A 23,285-nucleotide genomic window follows, 5' to 3' on the forward strand; every position below is an offset into this window, starting at 1 on the left:
ACTTTAAAGGTATACCTAGAAAAGGCTTATAATTGTATTCATTAGGATTTCCTTGATGAAATTCTTGGTTTAGTGGGATTTCTAGTTAATCTTCATTCCTTGATTATAGGGTTGGATCTGGTGCCCTAAGTGTAATATTTTCGTCTATGTACACTTTTTCTTTTCAAACAAATTGGTTTAATAATATCATTTAATTACACTAATACCTTTTGTATATTGTCCTCAATGGTTTTTACACGTAAAAAAAATGAAAGCAAATATTAACTCACTGCTTATCTAATTTTAACTAATACTAAGTGATATTATGTGGTGAGATCTTTATACGAAAGGATAACTTGTATTAGTAGATTAATCTAAACATGTCCTTAGTCTAATAAAAAAATGAGCAAACCTATTGAAAGACTAATATGTGCCTATCAAAACCAATTAGAAAGATGTTTTGTCTTGGGCATCAGAGCAAATAACTTTTAAAAGATAGAGACATAGTTGCGACAAACAGTACATCAGACAAGATCCAAGTAGAATAGATCCTAGATCCATTTATGAATTTATTTACTTGTGACGTTCATAATGTGACATACCTTAATCCTGAGTGGATGATGGACTATGTATGTGTGTCTTGTATACTTTAATGTAAGCAAAAGCCTGAGTTCAAATAGATAAGGAATGATTCTTCGAGATTCGCCGAGTAATTTGGTTACATAACACTTATGTCTGTTTCTAGCTCATATGAATTATTCTAAAAATAAATAAAATAGTTCTTATGTGGAAATGATAGTTCAAGATCTAATTACATATCTCGAAGAATTAATAAAATAATAATTACAACCATTATAGTTTCTAGGAATCACGACTTTGGCAAAATTAATTTATCATAAAAATAATAAAATAATAAAAATACATTAATTCACATACATAATTCAAAACATGCTAATATCTTATAAAAAATTAACCAAACATAATAAAGAGAGAAATTTTTGGTATTTGTTTATACTATAAATAGAGCACAACCTAGCTATGATACCAGTTGTTGGAAAAAAATCGGTTCGAAAACAGTTTTCTTGCATAGAGAAAAAATAAAAATTTGAAAACCGAGTTGATTTGTGATATTTATAGCAATGAACTATTTCCAAAAAGTACATGTGCTTTGTGCGAGACGGATCCTTGACGTTCCAAGCTTTCAGCCGAACGACATTCTCCGCTATTCTCGTACCACGAATCGCTTCAAGTGTGGGCTCGAACAATCACGAATCAAACATAGAACTATAAATAATTTTCTTACTTTCAGTAAGAAAGTAAATCTCTCTTATAGAAATCGGTAGAATTGTTATTCTCAAAAAATAGAATTTATACTTAAAAATAAATTCTCACTATTTTTGGGTAGAATAACAATATCTCAAAGTTGTGTGTCTTTAGCGCTACCAGTGCCATCTATTTAATAGAAGAATCCTAGTTTAATTAGTAGAATACAAATAATACTTATTTAATAGAAAAATCAATCCCCTAGTTGAATTAGGAGAGAATATTATGAGGGGTTTTGGGTCTCTCTTGTATTGGGTCCAATTATACGTGCTTACTGGACTTTTAACCTAGCACTTTATAACTTAATCCAACTCGATACATGTTTTTCTATTTCCCAAAATAAATATTATTAAATTGATATAAATAAATTAATTTTCTAATTAAATAATTTTCTCAACCCAATTCTAATATCATTAAAGTCATGATGACTTTATTGTAAAAGAATTTATGAGAAAATATATTTAATTTTACATTCAACAGATTCTCAATGACCAATTAATTTAATTCCATTTATAAACTTCAATTATTTACATAAATAATAATTCAAAAAACTTAAATTAATTCTTAGGTAATTTCCATACTTAGTGAGAAACCACATTCATTTCTGAATGTAACTCATTTCTCTAACTTTATCATTTTATCTATTTCTTTTCATTTGATTCAACATGCAATTCATTTTTGGTTTCAATGAGCTAGCGGATGGCTGATTAAACATACGTGATTAGGGCTCAAATGATTTATAATTAAGTTCTAGCTTTTCGCCTATTAATTATAAACTTATTTAGTCACAAAGGTATTCTACTATAGTATAATGGCTAAGCTCTCTCCAATTACATACTATTACGAAAGCTACTCGATTAGTGCTTATCCAATGACATTGTCATAAGTGTGTTACCTTAATAAGATATCTTTAATCTCTTTAGGATAAATCCGTTCTCCTAATATGATCCTATTTTATCTTATAGTAACCATTATAACTTCTTTCATGAAAAAGTCAATTACTATCAAATAGTAATTAATTCATTTATCACAAAGACAAACGACTCATGACCATGTTTGCTTTTCATCTGTCATGTAATACCAATGAGAGGATATCATTTACCTATTTCTTAGGCTATGAATTCCATTATTGTGAATGGTTCTGCATATTGCAAAAGTCGTATACACAACGCACCAGCTTTCAGTTCTTTATCTATTTGAACTCAAGCTTTTACTTGCATCAAAGTATATGAATCACGTATACATAATCCATCATCCACTCAATATTGAGATATGTCACACTATGAACGTCATAAGTGAATAAATCCATAAACGAATTCAGGATCTATTCTACTCGGGTCTTGTTTGATGTATTGTCAGTTCAATCGGTCACATCTATGTCTTTATCTTCTGGAAGTCATCCGCTCCGATGCTCAAGATAAAGTATTTCTCCAATTGGACTTGATAGACGACGTATTAGTTTTTCAATCAGTTTACTCATTTCTGATTAGACTAAGGACATGCTTAGCTTCATCTACTAATATAAGTTATCTTTCTGTATTATGATTGGACCACGTAATACCACTTAGTATTAGTTAAATATTAGATAACCAGTGAGCTAATATTTACTTATATTTTTCTTTGCATGCAAAAAACATTGAAGATAATATACAAAGGGTATTAATGTAATTCATGAATAATTTTATTAAACCAATTTGTTTGAAAAAATACAAGTGTACATAAACGAAAATATTACACTTAGGACATTAGATCCAACAACATGATTGGCTGATGATTAACTTAGAGTGTTCGAAGATAGTTGTTGGCCGATTTTGGTCATAATACGGAAACGATAGCTCATGTTCTAAGGGACTGTCCATCTATACGAATGATATGGCAATCGGTAATCTTAGTATGCTTGGAGGATATTTTATATTTGGTTCCTATTGATTCTTGGTTAGCGAGGAACCTTCAAAACTTGAAGGATGTGATGTTTAGAGGGGTTCGAGAGGAGATTATGTTAGTGTTCAAGTATGGAGGATTTGGACATCTCGTAATCTTTTTTTTTTGTAACGCTAGTCATAACCTACTAATATTGTGTTTAGTAGTTTTGCTTGGGCTAAAATAATTTCAAAAAATTTGACTACTAATTAGACCACTGTGCGTGTGCAGTGGTGTCAGCCGTTGGAGAGGTGGTTCAAACTAAACACGGATGGATGAGTTAACCAAACAACTGATGTTGCGGCTGGAGGCGAGTTACTAGCTTTAGCCATAACATTGGTTGTTGTTTGGTTTTAATGGATGAGTTGTGGGCTATGTATGTTGGGTTGAGAGTAGCTTGGGAAGTCAACGTTCGTAGGTTAGTGGTGGAGAGCGATAGCTGAGTTACTGTTCACCTTTTTAAGTCTTCAACTAGGTGAGATTCAATCGTTGTAGTTGATGATATTTGAGGCTTGTTGTCTCGACAATGGCGGATGGACGTGCAATATGTGGTGTGAGGCGCAAATTCCGCGATTGATGCGATATGATTTTAAGCAGGTCATGGCCCCTGGTTGTTTATATGGCTAGGCTTTAGTCTAGCTTCCTTTGTAATATAATTCCATATTATGTACATATTTCTTTAAATTTATCAAAATATAAAAAAAAATGTATAAATATCTTGATTTGTATGGAATAATGGTTAAAGTGTGTTTGACAATGGTTCAAACTGTGTGACCCCATCTTCTTTCTCCAATATTATATACAAAAAATTATAAGTAACTTCAAAATAATATTAATTAATAGGTAACATCAACTCGATCAAATTCTAATTATAGATATTTAAGTTCAACTTCATCCCCATACCTACTTTTTCTTAATCAATACGGGATTTGCTTATGGATTTTGTTTGAGTTATATATTTTATCGAGGAAAGTAAAAATGGTGAAAGTAAGCAATTATGGAAAGTTTTTTTTGGTTTTGTGGTCAATAATATGATGATGAGGAGAGACAAAAGTATGGCAAGATAGAGATGAGAAGCATAAGTTTTATCACATTCTTTTTAGACACATGGGATTCTACATTGCTTTTATCATTGGACTGTCTACTTCAATATTTGATAGCCCAAAAGTAGGAGAAGGACCACTTCCTACCCTTAACCTGGTTGGCAGATTTTGGTTTCTTGGAACTAAGAATTTGGTCAAGACTACATGTTACACGTTATAATGTCATTCTTATTCAAGTCATAACAATTTAAACAATCATTTCAATTTCAATAAATTCTTGAACCTTGATGACCCAATAAATATTTCAGTGCTTTGTATTTCACCGGCTAATTTTGTAAAACAAGGATAAGATAAAAGAATTTAAATTCATTTAGACTAGATTTATCTATGGGTTGGGTCACCGGCTTGATGGCCCACTCGAAAAGAGTAAGAGTTTGGACAAAAAATATAGGTTCAAAAAATAGGCTTGGGCAAAAAAAATGAGGCCCGTTTAAAAAAAGAGTAGGGCCTCAAGTAAGGGTTTTTTGGCTAGGGCCCGGTTTGAATTCGTAAAAAAAAAACTTTTCCACTATTTTGTTGTTGTTTTCCCACTGTTTTGCTAACATTTCACTATGATGTTGCCACTTAATTTTGTTATTATTTTAGAAATATTTGCCTGTTAAATTATACTTATCTTAGTTTTATTTAAGTATAAAGATTTTTTAAAAATTTTATTTTAAATTTGTTGGAAAATATTTATTTTAATTTTTGTTATTTTTTTGATGTATTATGTTTTAAAATTTTTTATTTAAAAAATAAAATAAACAATTTTAATACAGCCAAGCCGGATTCGAATTTTAAAATTTTTATCCTGACTAAACTTAGGTAAAAATTTAGACCCATTTTTTGAGCTGGACAGAGCCCGAACCTAGAATTTTATTAGGGTTCAACCCAACTCTAATTCAGACTCTATGATTTAAATGTCAAAGCTTAACTATAAATAAGGTCTGCATGAGTTGAATATTTTATTGAGCATTCTATCTTTTCTTGCTTGTTTTGCTTAGCTTTAACAACTTTATAGGTTCAGTGCCTTCACTTTGAGAGATTCAAGCTGTGTTAGACAATTTGAAGTGAGTTCACCACTCAACACCGCACGAGTTGCTCAATTAAACCCACAACACATAACAAATCCAAAGAAGGAAATGATTACATTTACCTTTCTGGACTCTCTTCAAATATAACAATTCAATTCAACTTTTTTAGCATAAATTTTTAACTTTGGTCACTTCAATAAAATTTATATTTTTATCCAACCCGCAGACAGGCTTCACCCCTGCCTGTATATGCTAGGATGATTTTGCAAAGGTGAGTTGGGATCAAGCCAAAGGCAGGAGGAGGGATTGAACTAAAAGATTTGAATAGCTGGAATAAGGGTTGCATGTTGCAGCAAACATGGGCTATCATTATTCAAGCAGGTTCTTTGTGGATTGCTTGGATTAGGGCTTACATTCTTAAAGGCAGGACTTTGTGGGATATGCCATTGACTCCAAATTGCAAGGAAGAAAATTATGAAGCTTAAGGATGTTACAAATTTGATTTCACAAAGTAGAGGATGGCCTATGACATGACAATGGTTTTTGGTGAGTAAGGTATGGCAAGAAATCAGACGGAGAGCTGGGAAAGTGCCATGGAGTAGAGAGACACTATCGCTATCGGTTTGGCATTCGATTTAGAAGCAACAAGGGAATACAGTTCTGGTACATCACCCAAGTGGTTAGCATATCATCAACCCGAATTGTCAATTAGTAATAATAGCAATAATCTGCATCATGTTAAAAACCAGAGGGACACTGAATTTTCCTTTCTCAACATGAGCCATGAAGCCACCATTTATGTCTAGAAAGGAATGCTCAAAGCCATTGTTGTGTTAACTCCATCATATCATCATTTATTCAACAGTATTAGTGTAAAAAAAAGTATATATGATTGTCACATTTGTACTTAATTTCCTAGTCAAATTTACAAGAGAATGCATACCTATAAAATTCAGAAGCCCCAAAGAGATAACTTTTGCCTTTTAACCAATGATGAGGTTTATATTATTGGCTGTGAAGTGCCAAAGGAACCATCACCTTGGTTAAAACCGTTCCCAATTGATTGGAAATACGAAACAGCAGCCCAAATCACACGAAGAAGCAATATAACAACAAATACTGTTCCTCCAAGAGTGCATACCACCTGTCATCATTTTGGATTTTGGCTATTATTTTCATTATCAAAACAAGGGGAAGAACATAAATGCATCAAGAATTATACTCTTGACAGCTAAAGATATATAGATTTATGATAATGTTTGTTGAGGGGAGACCATACTCCTTTTGGAGAAGTTTTTGAAGTGCCGCTCATCCGGAGCTGACAGACTCGTTAATGGTCTGTATTATCCCTTAGCCAAGCTGGGGTTTTGTCTTCCGACTCTGTCAAGAGCTTGAGCCTAAGGTGGGATTTGCAAAGCAAGAGCGCCTTGTCAGATTGGGTTATGCGTGACACACAGGAACGTGTGCATCTCGTGCTCAGTAGGGTTCGAACTCATGCCTTAAATGGCATTAGAAGGTCCCCTTAGTAGATGGTCCGTGTGTCATGCATGGTTCGATTTGAAGGGGTGCTCCCACTTCACGGAACCCACCTCAGGCTCAGGTTCTCGACAGAAGTGAGAGACACAATCCCGGTTCAATCCGGGGATAATACCGACCCGTTGAGGGATCTCTCCTCAACAATGTTAAAAAGCTTAAACGTTATACTTGCAGCAGTGACTGCCATCTTAACCATATACAAAAGTAGGAATAAGTAGAAGTGATTGATACCTCAAGAAGTGCTCTAAGAATGGAAAGTGCAGCCAATAAGAGGACTCCATCAACTGCAAATGACACCTGAATATTTTAGAACAAAGAAAAATAGGTGTCAACCTAAGCTTCATTAGTAGCAATGAGAATTGCAAACAGAGTGTAAATTGAAGATAGAATTTATAATAAATCGCAACAATAGATTAATTCATAGCATCAAGGCATAAAAGAAAGGCAAAAGGCCAAGAAGGAATTTGAGTAATTTTACCAATTGGGGCGACATTGCAGCAGGTAAGATAGAGCGAGAAGCCTTCTTGGCACGCTTGGAGACCTTCCTGAACATGCTGTGCAAGAATCTCAACAACAAATCCACGCTGCTCTCTGTTTCGTCGTCTTCGTCGTCACTCTCCTCAACCAAATAAGGGAAGAAAGGTTCCTCCACCGCCTCACTTTCCTCATAACCTGAACCATCAAATTGACTACGGCAAATGGAGGAAATGGGGGGTTTGGGGTTGAAAGATTTGTGAGGAGGGAAGGAAAGGGTTGCCGGAGGGGAAAACGACGAGTGGGGGAGTTTGTTAGTGGCTATAGGAACCACACAGCTGCACGATAAGGCCATTGCCATCGCCGTTTGTTAACAACATAAACAGTGGTAGATTGGGATCGGCAACAAAGCTGTCTGAATATTTGGGAGAAAAGGCTATCACAATCTCACCATTTTCTTAAATAAAAAATCAAACTCTCAAAATTAAAAAATCTCCATCTCCATAAATCAATACCAATTATCGAAAACAAAAAAGATTCCAGTAAAGCCCAGTTTGAAGATCAAGTTCTTAGAGCTGAAAAAGACATCCATGAGAAGATAAGAATTATGAAACAACCTTAAATAACAAAGAAAAGATAATACGATATAATAACAAAATTTTATTGGTAAGAGATTTTGGAGGTGAAAATTATAAGCGACACTCAGGTTATCCAATCGAAATGAATTTTAAATTGAGTGATATTATTAGAATTAAATTAAAATTGAGTATGTTAAATTTAAAATTTTATTATAATATAATTAATTGTATTACATAAATTTAAAAACTTTATATGTTAGAAAAAATCAGAAATTTTAATTTTTAATATATTTTTAGAATTTTATTTTTAATATATATATTAAAATATAAATTTTGAAATTTTATAATTATTTTGGATTATTTTGTACTTTTTATTGGAAGAGATTAATGTATTCATTTTAAATTCGATAGGGACCAAAAGGTAATTTTACCAATTCATTTTTCAAATTATTTGAATGTTAAAATTCAACTCGAACCTGATACACAAATTATTTATTTGAGTTGAATAAAAGAAATTAAATAATTTAAAATCTAAATAATTTTTTAATGAATCTAATTTTACTCGCTCCTAAATAATTGAATGTGTCGAGGATGTTCTGATTGAATTAAATTATTCCATTGAAATATATAAAAATTAAATATTGTAATCAGCTTAAAAATGTAAAATGCATTTGGTGCATTTGATTTAGTGATAAAACTTTTAACATATTAGATTATTGCACTAAATGAAAACTATATATGTAATAAACATAAAAGTAAATATAAAAATAAATAAAATTTTAATTAAAATGATAAAATTAAAACATTAAAAGTCGATATTTCAAGTTCTAATGCAAGACATACAAAATAGTATTTTAAAATAATACTGATAATAACAAAACCTGTTTTTATCTGTTTTTGGTCGTTATATTTTAAATCGTCTATAAATCAATTTATTTAAATATGTTTTTTTAACTTTTTTATATACTATATTAATAAAAACTAATCAGTTTATAATATATAGATTTGATTTATATAAATGAAATCCAATCCAAATCCCTATTACCAAAAGGAGATGAGTCAAACCAAGCAAGCGAAATTCTACTTGAACCGGTTTAATGAAACGGTCTGATTTTTTCAACACTGAACAAGATATAACATGTTATTTGCTGCCTTCCTCCTACGAGAAATATACAAAAGGCAAAAGGGCATTGGGGCCTTTTATCAGTACTGCTAGACATTAACAATGCAGCAGCTGGACTAACTGTAAACATCAAAGAATGATGCTATGGAGGTGAACCAAAACTTAGAAAAGCCTCTACCTTTCAACACATTCATCAGTAAAAGGGGTGCTAGAAAGTAGAAACAACTAGCACGGATAAATATATAGTTACAAGAAATAATCAGGAGTCTTGGACATAGAGTCGGGATCAACTTGCCTAGGTGCTGGATCGAACTGAAGAAATTTCTGGTCCATATTCTCCCCAATCTCTAAAATTGCAGCCATGTTCCCACAACGATAACAATAATTTGGAGCACTGAAGACAGTAACCACATTCTTGTCCTGAAGGGGAAGCACATAATAACTGATCCATATCCTTGTATAAAAAAGTTTAAATTGTTTCCTTTTGGTTTCATACCTGACACCAATTGTATCCTTCCATGACGAGCTGATGGGCTCTTGAGATAAGAGTGAGACCATTGGTACGGTTGAACTGAGCAGCAATATCTTGTCCAAATGTATAACCAGCACCACGTGGAGATACACCCCAACCACATCGGTCATCAGGATCAGACCACAAGAGATCACACATTGGTCCATCATGAGGAACCTACCACGAATATACCCGCAGAATATATACTATATTACAGAAACGAAAACAACAAAAAATGAATGAACATAAAATTTCGAAATAATGCATCAGAGATCTGAGGTTCCGTTGCACCCTAGGCATGAATAGCACTCATAAATTTTAATATTGAGATCTGAATCGTAGGCCATTTTCTCAACTGTCCTATCATTCATAATCTAACATGTCTTCATACTTTGGTCGGCTTTGTAAGATTCAAAGCATTTGGTAAATTACCAGTACTCCACTTGAACATGGCTCAAAATGAGTAAGAAAAGTTGAGAGAATCACTTATAAAGATACCTCTTGTATTCGGTCCAATGCTCGAATATTGTCTAATGTGTCCAAAGATGGCGAAAGCCCTCCATGTAAACAAAAGATCTGCAATGAAAAAAATTCTATGGTGTTTATCAGTTGTCATGATAATAACTTAAATAGGATGCCAAAGTTAAAGTGAAACCTGACTCTCTATAAGGGCTGTGAGTGGTAAATAATCAAACAGGTCCGTAAAATACTTCCACACATTGGCATTTCCATATTTTCTCAAGCATTCATCATAAAAACCATACCTAATAAGGAGGGAAAATGAAACCTTTAGAAAAGCAATAATATGGCAGCCCGTACAATGTGAAAAAGTTCTAAACACCAATAAACCAACTCCCATGATTTCTAAAATTCCCTACTTTAAATTAAATGCCAATATGATTTCACTATACATTAGTCGCATTATGTTTGTAACTACTGGAAAATGTCAATTTTGACATCCTTATCTCTAGTTAGAGTTACTTTAACATTAAGAAAGTTGGACAATCATCCTAATCTGTATTATCTCAACTGAAATTCATGTAAATCAAGTTTATCTTGTAATACTAGATATCAGGCATGAAATTGAGTATGAAACATAATAATCTTGTCTTTTCACATAAGTACAATACTCAACAAGAGTTATAAATGTGATTGTGCAAAATCCACAAATTGGTTAAATAAACATTCAGGAAGCATCCGATTTGTCATGTTGTAATTTTTCTTAGACTAGAAAACAAAGAAAGCAAGAACTATAGAGAAAAGTGAACCGGGCAAGAAAAGGGTATGGCGGGAAGAGGGACATTTAAGCAGCAGCCAAAAGTGGAAAGCATATTAAAAAGAGAAACTGGGAGAGAGTAGGTTTGACAACACAACTGCAAGGTGGTTGGCCTCACGCTAACAATTATTAAAAACATGTTCCTTGCATGTTATGTTCATGCCAGACAAAATTGAGAGTATATAATCCAAACATTGTGTATTGCCAATAATGATGATTAATAGTAAGGATGCTGATTCCTTGCATGACGAATTTTATAAATCAAAACAAGAACCCCCTTTACCATGCATGAAGGAACTCGTATCAAGGGTTTGATGTTAAATCCTCCCACGGAAATCTTAAAATATCATTAGCCACTCTGTCAAATATAAGAAATAACTCCAAGAAGAATTATCAACTAACCTTGCTCAATTTACCAATACATCGAAATCAGTTGAGCAATTTAGAATTTAAATAAACTATTTCACGAATGACAAAAATCAAACATGTCAGAGATTACTGTACAAGTATCCACCCAGTAGCACTATTAGATAATTTCAAAGGCGAATTTATTTTCTTCTTTCCAACCAAACTGCTTAAATCCTATGGAAAGATAACTGTTTGTAATTTGTGGAGAATATTTGTCATCTTTCCCCACGGGCAGGTAGAATATTATCTACGGCCTTTAACAAACAAATTTCACAACTACTTCCAAAATGGAGATTTTATATGTAACAAACAGAAAGCAAGGATTTTTTTCTTCCTTTTTCTGAAAAAAGTATCAATTCAAAAAGTAGGAGAAATGGGTAACATAAAGACTGAACGCATTTAAATAAAACAGGAAACAGAATTTGAGATTTTATTAGAAAGAATGGATCACCTCATCAGTGTTTAGTATTAGATTGCTCTTCATAATGCATAGAACCTTCAACAAAGGTCAAATAAGCTATGAAGTGATCAACTTGTATTCAAAAGTAAGAATGAAGGCCTTACTTGGTAGCTAAGTTTTTCACCAATGGTTAAGTTCTGTAACACATTTCTAATCTTGTAACTTAACCACTGGGTCATTTTTTTTTATATAATTCACCTTTTCACCCTTCCGGGAGAGCTTAAATGTTGTTTTCTTTGTTAGTGTATATGCTATAATATCACTAATAGAAAGGAGGCAATATAGGTGAAAAGATCTTACACTTGTGTTATCTGCCGGCTTTCATGATTTCCTCTGAGAATTGTGATTCTATCTCTATAGCGGACCTTCAGAGCCACTAAAAGTGTGGCAGTTTCAACTGAGTAGTACCCACGATCTGCACAAATGAAGCAAAGGTTAAAACAACATCCTAGTCCATTCAAATTAAAAGATTTGCAAATAACTGCAGTATTATTTGAATAATCGGAAGTACTATAAAATGAACTGATTTCTACCCACATTTCATACCCTCAACCATCTAAGAGCTTTGACTAAGCTGTCACAATTTAATTCATATAATAACTGAAACACATAATGGCTAATATTTCGTATTCATAGCAACATCCCCTGACAATGACTGGCAAATGTCCTAAATTAGCCCCACCACGAATTTTGGCATCACAGATTTGAGGAAATATAACTCCTCTCCCTTAGAGGTAAGGAACTAAAATAGCACAGTCGTCCACAGTTTAGAGGAAGCTCGTTAAGCATAAACACCATTCCCACCCCGAATTTTGAGCAGTTGGAGCATCCAATGAGGATACCAAACAAAAAATTTGCTGCAAACTCAGTAGCATGAAGATAGAACATAGAACCACTGGATTTGATACAATTTCAAGATAACAATCCACCAATCTATCAACATATGAGGAATTGAATATAACCAATGCCTCATACTTTTTTTGGAAAAGCTAGGAAAGATCCGTGCCTACATATCTTTTTATAAAAAAACTCCATTAATTAATCCACAAAAATTTACATAAAAAATGAATATGATTAAATCTAACAAATTACAACAGAGATCAAAACATATTCACCAAATATTATTCACAAAAATATAACAGAAAAAGAAGAATAAATGAAAAACCGCCTTGCTCCTATATTAAAATCACATTGAATTTCAAATAATCAGAAAAAAAAGTATCAGAAAAAGAAGAAGAGAGAATTAAATAAAGAAAGAAGCGAACTGACCTACATAATCTCCCATGAAGAGATAATTGGTATCAGGCACATTACCTCCTATCCGGAACAGCTCTACTAGATCATAAAACTGACCGTGAATATCACCACATACCGTTACTGGACACTTCACCGGCTGCACGTTCAATTCCTCAACCAGTACCGCTCGTGCCTGCTCGCATAACGCCTTCACCTCCTCCTCCGACAGTGGCTTACACTTCATCAGCTGCTCGATTTGAAGGTCTAGGTCTCCCGTTGATGACATCCTTTCAGCTCTTCCACCGTCCGGTCACTTGATCCTCCTCCTCCCCCTTCTCCTTCACCATTGACCGTATATCGAGAAAATAAATAAATTAATAATTAAACAAATGAAAAGTGGTCGCATCGGTTAATTTCAATCTTTGAAGCGTAATGGATTTATTTTGCCTACGCCAATATTACAAAGAACGAAACAGCTTTTTCTTTCTTTTTTTTTCTCCCCCCGGTGGCTCCGCCGAGTCAAATTCCTGTGAAATGACACGTGTCGATTTGTTGCTTTTCTTTGAACATAAACATTTTATCTGTTTTATTCTTATTCCTTTTCGGCAGAATAACCTTTTTACTCCTCCAACCTTACAAGAAATTTTATTTGAGTATTTAAATTTATATTTTTTTGTTAAATCATTCTAAAATAGATAAAAAATTAGCATTTGTTAATTTTGTTGACATGCATACGTAGATTACCACATAGATGACACATCAGCATTTAATTATTTTCTAAAATTTAAAAATATTTTATAATTTTTATATTTTTAAATAATTTTAATGATTTTACTTTTAACAATAGCTGTTATGAATTTTTGAATTTTTAAATTTTAAAAAATAATTAAATATTCATATGTCGTTGTTTGTATGCAGTGTCTAACAAAATTAAAAATATTAACTTTTCAATTCATATTTGGAGTGATTTGACAAAATTTTAAGTTCAATGATAAAAATAAAAATAAGTCATTATGAGTTATTCTTTTATATACGCAATTGTCCCTTATTTTTGGAATTTTCCTTTTTTTAAATATAAGAAAGATGGATTTTGTTGAGCCAAACAATAAACTATGAAATAATTTAATGGAATTTAAGGTGGTAAAAATATCATGGAGGTACTTATATTAGGAGTTGGATTGTATTTTGTTCTCTCTTCACAAAAATGAGTAAATTAGTCCATATACAATAGATTAAAGAGAATTAATTATTTCTAATAAAAAATAATAGTATCCATTTGATTCGATTGACTTTTGTTTGAGCCGAATGATGAAAAATTATCATGTCTGGCTCCTTTGGGTGATGGATCTAGAAAAATTCACCTATCCTAATAACAAAAAAGTCTGACTTGAACGATCCTGTACTAGGAGCTAAATTAGCTAAATGTATGGGTCATAATTATTATGGGGAACTCACATGGCCAAATGATCTTTTATATATTTTTCCAGTAGTAATTCTCGATAATATTGTTTGTAACGTGGGCTTAGCGGTTCTAGAACCTTTAATGATTGGTGAACTCGCTGATCCATCTACAACTCTTTTGGACTTCAAATATAGAATTCAAAGGAATCAAATAGGAAATGATACTCTGAATCATAGGACTATAATGAACTAAAATTTATTGAATTTGAAAAAGAGTCAAAAGAAATGATTCGATCCTCTTACTTCAATTTCTCGCATAGATTAATTTATTCTTGTTTTAAATAAAAAGGTAAAATGTTATCTAAATTTCCAATTTAAGGTTTGATTTCGATTTGATGTAACTATAAAATATAAAGACTAGTGATTTAGTGAAGCAATGCTTATCGGCTGCCACTTTGAAACGTCTTTCATATGCTATATTCATAAAACCAATATTTATGCCAATCCAATTCATAAATAACTTCCATATACATAGCCATAATTAATACACATTAAGATACTAAACTTCAGATAACCATAGTCGTATACACATGCACAATGACCAAATTTCTTTAGAAACTTTTCGAAAATTAAATAAAAAATTTTAAATCAAGATTGATTATTATATACATTATCATATGTTTTTCTCTACTACTTAATTACTAAAGTTTTGAACTCGAGTTTAAATTCAACTTGAGCTTAAACTCAATATTTAATCGAGTTATTTGAGTTTGAACTCTATTAAATTTAATTATATTTGAGCTATTTTTATATGGTAAGGATAAAACATAATTTCATAATACAAAAAATATATTAAAATGAAAAGTTTGATTACAGAGTTCAAATTCAGTTTGATCGATAGCTCAAGCTCGATTTGATAATTATCTATTTAAATTTAAGTTTTTATTAAATCAAATTTGAATATAAAGGTCAATTATACAAATGGTCACCTAACTATGCTCGTGTTCCAATTTTGATCACCCAACTTTAAAAATTTTCAATTTAGGCACTAAACTTTGTATTCATTCCTGTTTTGGTCACCTGTCGTTAAATTGATAACGGAAAACCTTTTTCTAAATGGTATAAAAACACATTTGGTCCTCAATACTTACATATTCTACCAATTTGATCCTAATTCTAAATAATTCAATAATTTTACCCTTCACATTTACAAATTCTATCAATTTAATTCTCAAACTTCCGAATCAAAGCTTTTAGCTTTTAAAACAAAAATACTCCACATCCATAAATTTGTAACCCCCCCCCCCCCCCAAAAAAAAAACACTCTCCATTTGTGTAAATATAGCATACTTGTAATATAAATATTTTTGAGGAATAAATATAAGATTTATTTTTATGTAATAAATATACATTTTACTAAACCATATTGAAAATCATATAAATATAATATAAAAATATATTAATATAAGGAGAGGATTAAACTAGTATTATCAAAATTTTGAATTTTGCCATACAATTAATATTTTAAGACTTCAAACCTTCAATCAAGCATATATTGTTTTAAATGATCAAATGTATTTATCAAATAGATCTAGAACATTATTTTTAAGGATAATGGGACCATTGACCCTGTATTTTAGGTTTTGTTTTAATGTGGCCCTTATACTTTATTTTGTTAACTAAAGTGGCCTCTGATCTTAACGGCGTTATGTTTTCATCGATGTGGCACTTTTACCTAATGAGATTCCGCCACTTGTCACTTTTTTTAACCAAATAACACAAGAGCAAGAGTGAGAGGAGCTGCAACATCCCTTTTCGGCGGGATGGGTTTTCCTCGAAAAAGATTTGGGTTATTTTTCTTTTCTTCCTGTTTTAGGTTAATATAGTGAAAAGTACAATATTATGTACAATCAAATGATCTTGTATAGTTGATAAGTGAAATAAGTGTTAAATTTTGGTACGAGTGATAATAAGTAAAATTTTCATTAAAACAATTTTGGACAACAACATTAGTTCAATTTTGAAAGTTCACCAAAATTATAGAAATTGAGTTAGAGGTTTAATCAAATATGAAATTAAAGTCTATTAAGTTTAGTTTTGTATAGAAGAAATGGTGTAAGCAATGAAATTGTAGACCATAAGATAAATAAATTTAAGTGAGACAATATTAGATTGATTTCAAGTTCCTCTGTTTTGACTGTGAAAAATCATTAAAATTGTTTAAAAATATATTTAGGAGATGAAATTTATATTTCTAGCTATTTCTAAGAGAAACAACGAAAACATTATACTGAATCTTATATTGAAAGATAAATATTATTTTAGCAAAGAAGGATCGAGTTGCTTAACAATAGAACAAGGGATGAAATGAAGAAAATAATTGTATTAATTGACTTTTATAAACTTCTAAAAATTTTATGGTAAAAAGTTCATTGAGTGCAGTTTCAAAACAACAAGCGGATCTTAATTTGAAATCTACAGATCAAAATATAAATTATTTAGTGACTACTACTCAAGTAGATAGTATTGTTAAGAGTATCTATGTAATTAGTGAAAGAATAATTAATATTACATATGGGCATGCTATACTAAAAGCCAAATATAATTATACATGTACATGTACATATAGGATGTGGAATGGAGAAGAGAAGGAAAATAATAGAAGAGTTATAATGCTAAAAAGTTGATATAAATGATGAAATTACTAATATGTAAGACAAATTTAAATGAAACCGTTGAGACATTGAGTAATTGTTATATGATGAATTAAAGAAGTATAATTTTTTTGATAAATTGAAGTATTATATGGATTTAAATTGATTGGTACTTTGTATTGGATTATGTGGTGTTGATCTTAGCACAAATATAAAGAAGTTTTGACTTGTTTAGTATAAGAGGATTCAGAGTCATGACACTGGCCACAATATGCCGCAACATGAGCATCCGAGAATTTAGTGTCACAATACTAGCCCCATGATGTTGCGGCACTGGCTCTGTTTTCCTCTGCCTTGTTCTTTTTCATCTGAATGTGTTCCGAATCAACCCTGAATGCAATTCAACTTTAAAGAAAGCCTAAAAATGATTTGTAAAAGTCTTAAATGACATTAAAAAGATATAAATGATGAGTAGAGCTTGAATAATAAATTTGATTCCTGAATAAAATATTTGTCTTGAAATATAGCATTTCTTACTCAAATTTAGATACTCGCTCGGGTAAAGGGTGTTACACTTTAAACTTAAAAAGGAACATTTTCTTTAAGTAATGGTTGAGACTTTTCTACCTTAAGATGTAAAGTTCAAACTTGAGTTTTGTATTTTTAAGTAAATTATTTTAAAGATTTTATATAAACTATTAAAAGACAAAAGAAATCTTTTATAATAATATTCGTTGTGTATTAAAAATGGTATTTTAGACTTTTCCTAATTAAGTTGATGCCAGTTGACTCATGACACAAATTCAGTCAAACGTTTTATATACAATATAGATTTATTTAAAAGTTGAAAGTTTTACATAAAACAAATAGTGCGGTATTCTAGTTTTATTCAAAACTTGGCAAACATGATCTATATATATAAAAAGTGATGATCGAATTTTAAAATATTGATGATATAAAATTTATTTGTATACAATAAATATACAAAATTATAGACATGTAATGTCTCTGTTTTAAAAATTGAAAGTTTTGATTAGGAAGTTTGAGGATCAAATGGATAGAATTTGTAAATGTGAAGGGTTAAATTTATTGAATTATTTAGAATTAGGATCAATTTGATAGAGTATATAAGTATTGAAGATTAAATGTGCTATTCTACAACTTAGAAAAAGGTTTTCCGCTATCAACTTAATGACAGATAATCAAAATAGGAACAAATTCAAACATTAATATCTAAATTGAAAATTTTTAAAACTAGATGACCAATATAGAAACGCAAACATAATTAGATGACTATTTGTATAGTTTACCCTTTAAATAAGCATCTTCGCATTCTACTTTAAATTCGATCGTACCATTATCAAGCATGGAGGGTACAAATGTTCTAATGCATTAGCTAGATGCCGGAGCACTTATTTTGACCCAATTTTTATATTTTTCGTGTTCATCTAATATCGAAATTAATTTTATTTAAAATTACTCGATTCTAATGGATTAAAGGAGTGGTTTCGTGTTGGTTGACCAATGTTTCTCTAGCACCAAAGGAGCGGCCGAATTTGTCTTAAGAAGACTGTGAAAACATGCCTCAACTACCAATTAGTTTTTTTTGCTTACCTTCGAGTATAAAATTTCGATCCAGTTTTTATTTCAATTTTCTGTTTTTCAAATTATATATATATATATATATCTATATTGTTCTAGTTCGATCTTGTGATTTAAATAAATATTTTACATTACTATTTTTTCACCAACGTGTGTGCAACAGATCACGCATGTTAAGTTTGACAAAATAAAAATTTGTAATTATTCGTTTTACATAGAAAACTTTCAACCGATAAATATTGTGTAACTAAAATGAGTGATCAAAATATAAATTTATTAAAGTTGTGTAACTAAAATGAATATACAACAATAACATTTAATAATTGATGAGTGACCAAAATGAAAGCTATTTTTAATGAAAGTGCTTAAAATGTAAAATCTTTCTGTACCCAAAATGAAAACTTATAAGAGTTAAATGATGTACAGTGTAGTTTATCATTCTAAAACTAATTACTAATTTTGGATAAATTAAAATATAGGAATTAATTTCCCAGAATTTGGCGGAAAAAAACAAAACAAAAATATATTTTAATATGGATCGGATCCCAACTACCCCAACTTTACCATGGTTTCAGGCTTAGCACAAATTTCCTAATCTCTTCCTTGCTTTCTCTTTCAATAATTTCAGTCTTCCACGGCTTGAGGTTACCACCTATCAGAGAAGAAAACTCCTAAACGCCAATGGCGGCAGCAGCAGGAGAACCGAAGAAGATCATCATAGACACTGATCCTGGCATCGGTAATCATGACCTATTACTCGATTCGAATTTGACCTATTACTCGATTCGAATTTGATCTTTGCAATTTAAATTATCTTATCTGTTTATCTTTTTAGATCTCTAAATAGTCTCTCTGAATCTGTTTCTGCTATTGTTATACTGTATCCTTTCTCTCTCTCTCTTTTTTTTTTTTTGAAATTTCATAGAAAAGCTAGTAAAGCTCAAATAGGACTTCGCCTGAATAGAGAGTATCAAACGAATTCTAGGCTTCTAGACGCAATCGCAGTTCACATCAACGTTAACATTCTAGCAAATCTAAGCAAGAGATTATGTGTTCAAATATTGGAAATTTTTTACATAAATCCATTTGATGCTCAGGTTTTTCCCAAGAACCAAGATAAATCGACTATATCTTTCGTTTTTGTTACTTTAAGTGTTGCTCGAATGACTTGATGTCTATCTTTGTTCTTTGTGATTCAACCGGATGATGCAGATGATGCTATGGCGATATTTGTGGCTCTGAGGTCTCCTGAAGTGGAGGTCATCGGACTCACCACTATTTATGGCAATGTCTACACTACTTTGGCCACGAGGAATGCCTTACATTTGGTAACAGATCGTTCTTTCTACTCTGATTTATTTTTCTTTCATGATTAGTTGGCATTGGTTTGAACTTTGATGTGGATTGCTTTGCTTGGCTGCTTGTCTCCTAGCTAGAGGTTGCAGACAGGACCGATATCCCTGTGGCGGAAGGATCACATGTTACCATCACTGTATGTACACTTATCCTCAATGTCCCTACTCTCTCCAAATTTTTGTCTTTGTCTTGTTCACCTTCCATACCTCGCAATCCCCTAAAATTCTGAGTTGATTAATATTTTAGTCGTTAATCCATCAGCCTTGACCTTCTTTCTGTTTGAGTTGAACCTGGAAGCTAAGAGAACATGATATGAAATATTTACTGTCTTTCGTTCTATTGGCATGTTTTTTGGAAATACATATTCCATAGGCATGCAAGGGTCTTTCTGTATTTAAGAATATACCATTCCGGTTTAATACTGTCAACTACTATCTTAAACTGTCTATATAAACTATACAGGTCGAAGTTTTAACAGGGCCAATATTATAATTGCAAGCGCTACCAATTTATGTATTCCACGTTTTTATATAACTTTTACAAATACTAAATTATCATCTCTTGGTTTCAAATTTTCTTAAACAAATATTTATAAACAAAATCAAGTTTTAAAATGTTGTTGTTCAAAGGCGTAAGAACAATTAGATTCATGGCTGGTATTGCAAGTGATTATGTTGTTTCTTTAGTTGTATACGCATAGGACATTAAGCTTTCTGAACTTGAATTTTAGTTTCTGCAGAAATGGATGTGGTATATTTTATGGTATTTTGATTATGAAAGACTACTTGAATGATGGTGAATCACGAGTGTCATTCAACTTTTGGATTTTGGACACACATAACAATGTTCAGTGACTTCTATGATAGTGTCATTCTAATTAAACTGATGATTAGTTTTGCACCCAGAAAGGTACAAAACTTCGTATTGCTGATTTTGTCCATGGTGCTGATGGGCTTGGCAATCAAAATTTCCCTCCACCTGAAGGAAAGCCTATTGACATGTCAGCTACTGATTTCCTTGTTGAGCAAGCAAACCTCTATCCTGGGAAGGTCACTGTGGTGGCATTGGGGCCCCTAACAAATATTGCACTGGTCTGATTCTTGATCATTTTCTACTATTGTGGCATGCTTTTCTTTTTAAATGACATCCCTAATATTTCGTTTTAGATTCTATATTGAGCAGGCTATTCAACAAGATTCATCATTTGTTAAAAACATTGGGCAAATTGTTCTTCTTGGTGGTGCTTTTGCAGTAAATGGAAATGTGAATCCAGCAGCCGAGGCCAATGTAAGTTTCTCAAAATTTTGGTATCTATTTTGCTGTCTCCAACACTTTAATTTATCAGATTAGATTTTTTTTTTCACAATATATTTTAACCTTTCTAACTTACATAGAAAAATAGCAACTGTTGGAAGAATATATGCTCTTCTTAACCTTTTCAAGTTCTTTCTACCCTCTTTCAAAAAAAAAAGTTCTTTCTACCTGATATAACTTTTACTTGTTAAGATGTTAGGTGTGCATATGATTTCAACAGTTGAAGATGGTGTTCATAAAAGGAAAAACTCAGAAAATAAACCTTTTATTTGAATTTTTGACGCTTCAATGTTTTTGCATGCTAGTGTCATGGCTGCATACACTCTGTCTTACATCTTGTTCCAAATGCTGAATCGAATGACAGATCTTTGGTGATCCAGATGCTGCAGATATTGTGTTCACAAGTGGAGCAGATGTTTTGGCTGTAGGGATAAATGTAACTCATCAAGTAATTTTGACAGGTACTCATTTTGGCTATTTCTCTATCTTTGTCAATATGTTGTTAGCGAGGATTATTCTATTATCTATAGGTCTATGTGAACACCTTATAATTTTAATTTCTGGAACTTCTTTCCTCATTTTTTTTATTCTTTCTTTTGAGTTTCCATCTGTTTTTTTTTTAATCAAACTTGTCATATTTTAGATTCTGACCGAGAAACATTGGCTAGTTCAAATGGAAAATTTGCTCAGTACTTGTTGAAGATACTAGAGGTGTACTTCAATTATCATCATGATGCATACAGCACAAAAGGTTCGTCTGCTGGAAATGGTTAAGGGATTTCTGCTGAACTGTGAACTTTCTAATTTATTCACTACCATTCTGCAGGTGTGTACCTTCATGATCCAACAGCCATGCTTGCAGCCATTAATCCTTCACTTATCACCTACGTGGAGGGTGCTGTCAGAGTTCAAACAAATGGCATCACACGGGGACTAACACTATTATACAACAAGCAGAAGAGGTTAGATATTTTTTGTGTGTGTATTGGAACTGAAGGAGACTAAATGAGCTTTATTAGAATATTTAATTGCAGCAGCTAGTAGTCGAAAAAAACTGTTAACCATAATTTGTAAATAAAGAAAACCGACTCCTTTGAGTAACTTAACAAAGGCCCTATTTGAGCCACACTTGACTGCAGAGGAAGAGTAATAAGCTTTACAGTATCATGACATGTCAGTTTCAGGATTCTCTTATTAAGCCATGACTTATAATGTTTGAAAATGGAATAAGCTGCTGGATAAAGTGATACAAAGTAAAGGAAATCAATTGTATATAAAAGCTTTTTCTATGCAGTGATGTTGTGCTTGTCTTGGATAGGAGATAAAGTAGATATAATGTGTAGACATGCAGTTGTATCCTTCAAATTCTGTAATGATGTATGATTGTTCGTTATTGAGTGGGATGCATTTGAGCAGGTTTGCTGAAATTACGGAGTGGTCCGATCAACCATCGGTGAAGGTGGCGGTCACAGTTGATGCACCTGCTGTTCTCAAATTGGTTCTGGAGAGGTTGATGGAATGATGATGAGGATGGTTGTATTGTGTAATCAGTGTGAATGTTTTTTTAAGACCGTATCAGCTTTGTCAGTGGACTAATTTGTTCTGTTACGGTAGCTGTTATTGTTTCAATAAAAGGTAATAATTTTATGCTATTTTTAGTTACTATTGTAATAGCACGAGCAAAAAGTTTATTTAACACACGTTTTACAATTTTTAGATATAAAATAAAGAATAATTAGTACAAATTTAAACATGCAATTAGAAAGATAAGTAAAAACTTTTGTAAAAATTAAGACTTCTTCAAAATAAGTGAAAATTTTTCCCTTTTTTACCTCAAACAAGTCATGTGAATAGCTAAAAATTACCAATTGTGATTAATATATAATTAATCAATAATTAAAACATGTGAAAAAAATAATATTCCAACTAAACATATCATCATCATCAAGTGAGAGATGGAGTTGCCCAAGGTTTGGATTTAGAATCTAACAATGCAAGTCCTTGGTAAATGGAGTTCT

General features: G+C 31.8%; 3 protein-coding genes across 7 annotated transcripts; 1 reads left to right on the top strand and 2 right to left on the bottom strand.

The window, feature by feature from the left end:
* Window positions 1-6,163: 6,163 nt before the first annotated feature.
* Window positions 6,164-7,997, bottom strand: LOC105780107 (protein SHORT HYPOCOTYL IN WHITE LIGHT 1). 4 transcript variants are annotated; one of them, XM_012604232.2, is made up of 3 exons: window positions 7,353-7,984; window positions 7,106-7,171; window positions 6,164-6,482 (listed from the first exon to the last, which is right to left on the bottom strand). In XM_012604232.2, the coding sequence occupies exons 1-3, from the start codon at window positions 7,707-7,709 to the stop codon at window positions 6,339-6,341; spliced, it is 567 nt and encodes a 188-aa protein (XP_012459686.1). In that variant the 5' UTR covers window positions 7,710-7,984; the 3' UTR covers window positions 6,164-6,338. The 4 variants fall into 4 exon arrangements, with proteins under 4 accessions (XP_012459686.1, XP_012459687.1, XP_052485292.1 ...); XM_012604233.2 differs by having other exon boundaries at window positions 6,390-6,482; window positions 7,106-7,158; window positions 7,353-7,996; XM_052629332.1 differs by lacking the exon at window positions 6,164-6,482 and adding an exon at window positions 6,505-6,735 and having other exon boundaries at window positions 7,106-7,158; window positions 7,353-7,997.
* Window positions 7,998-8,981: 984 nt separating this feature from the next.
* On the bottom strand, window positions 8,982-13,476 carry LOC105780106 (serine/threonine-protein phosphatase PP2A-2 catalytic subunit). Its single transcript, XM_012604231.2, has 6 exons — window positions 12,974-13,476; window positions 12,005-12,119; window positions 10,216-10,324; window positions 10,059-10,136; window positions 9,546-9,737; window positions 8,982-9,469 (listed from the first exon to the last, which is right to left on the bottom strand). The coding sequence occupies exons 1-6, from the start codon at window positions 13,224-13,226 to the stop codon at window positions 9,296-9,298; spliced, it is 921 nt and encodes a 306-aa protein (XP_012459685.1). The 5' UTR covers window positions 13,227-13,476; the 3' UTR covers window positions 8,982-9,295.
* Window positions 13,477-19,139: 5,663 nt separating this feature from the next.
* Window positions 19,140-22,919, top strand: LOC105780060 (probable uridine nucleosidase 2). 2 transcript variants are annotated; one of them, XM_012604165.2, is made up of 9 exons: window positions 19,140-19,336; window positions 19,810-19,925; window positions 20,030-20,089; window positions 20,847-21,044; window positions 21,136-21,240; window positions 21,632-21,728; window positions 21,911-22,018; window positions 22,094-22,229; window positions 22,684-22,919. In XM_012604165.2, exons 1-9 carry the CDS (start codon window positions 19,279-19,281, stop codon window positions 22,787-22,789), a joined length of 984 nt encoding a protein of 327 aa, XP_012459619.1. In that variant the 5' UTR covers window positions 19,140-19,278; the 3' UTR covers window positions 22,790-22,919. The 2 variants fall into 2 exon arrangements, with proteins under 2 accessions (XP_012459619.1, XP_012459620.1); XM_012604166.2 differs by having other exon boundaries at window positions 19,142-19,336; window positions 20,859-21,044.
* The last annotated feature ends 366 nt before the right edge of the window (window positions 22,920-23,285 follow it).

The sequence above is a fragment of the Gossypium raimondii genome, chromosome 4 (assembly GCF_025698545.1).
Source record: "Gossypium raimondii isolate GPD5lz chromosome 4, ASM2569854v1, whole genome shotgun sequence".
NCBI classification, from domain to species: domain Eukaryota; kingdom Viridiplantae; phylum Streptophyta; class Magnoliopsida; order Malvales; family Malvaceae; genus Gossypium; species Gossypium raimondii.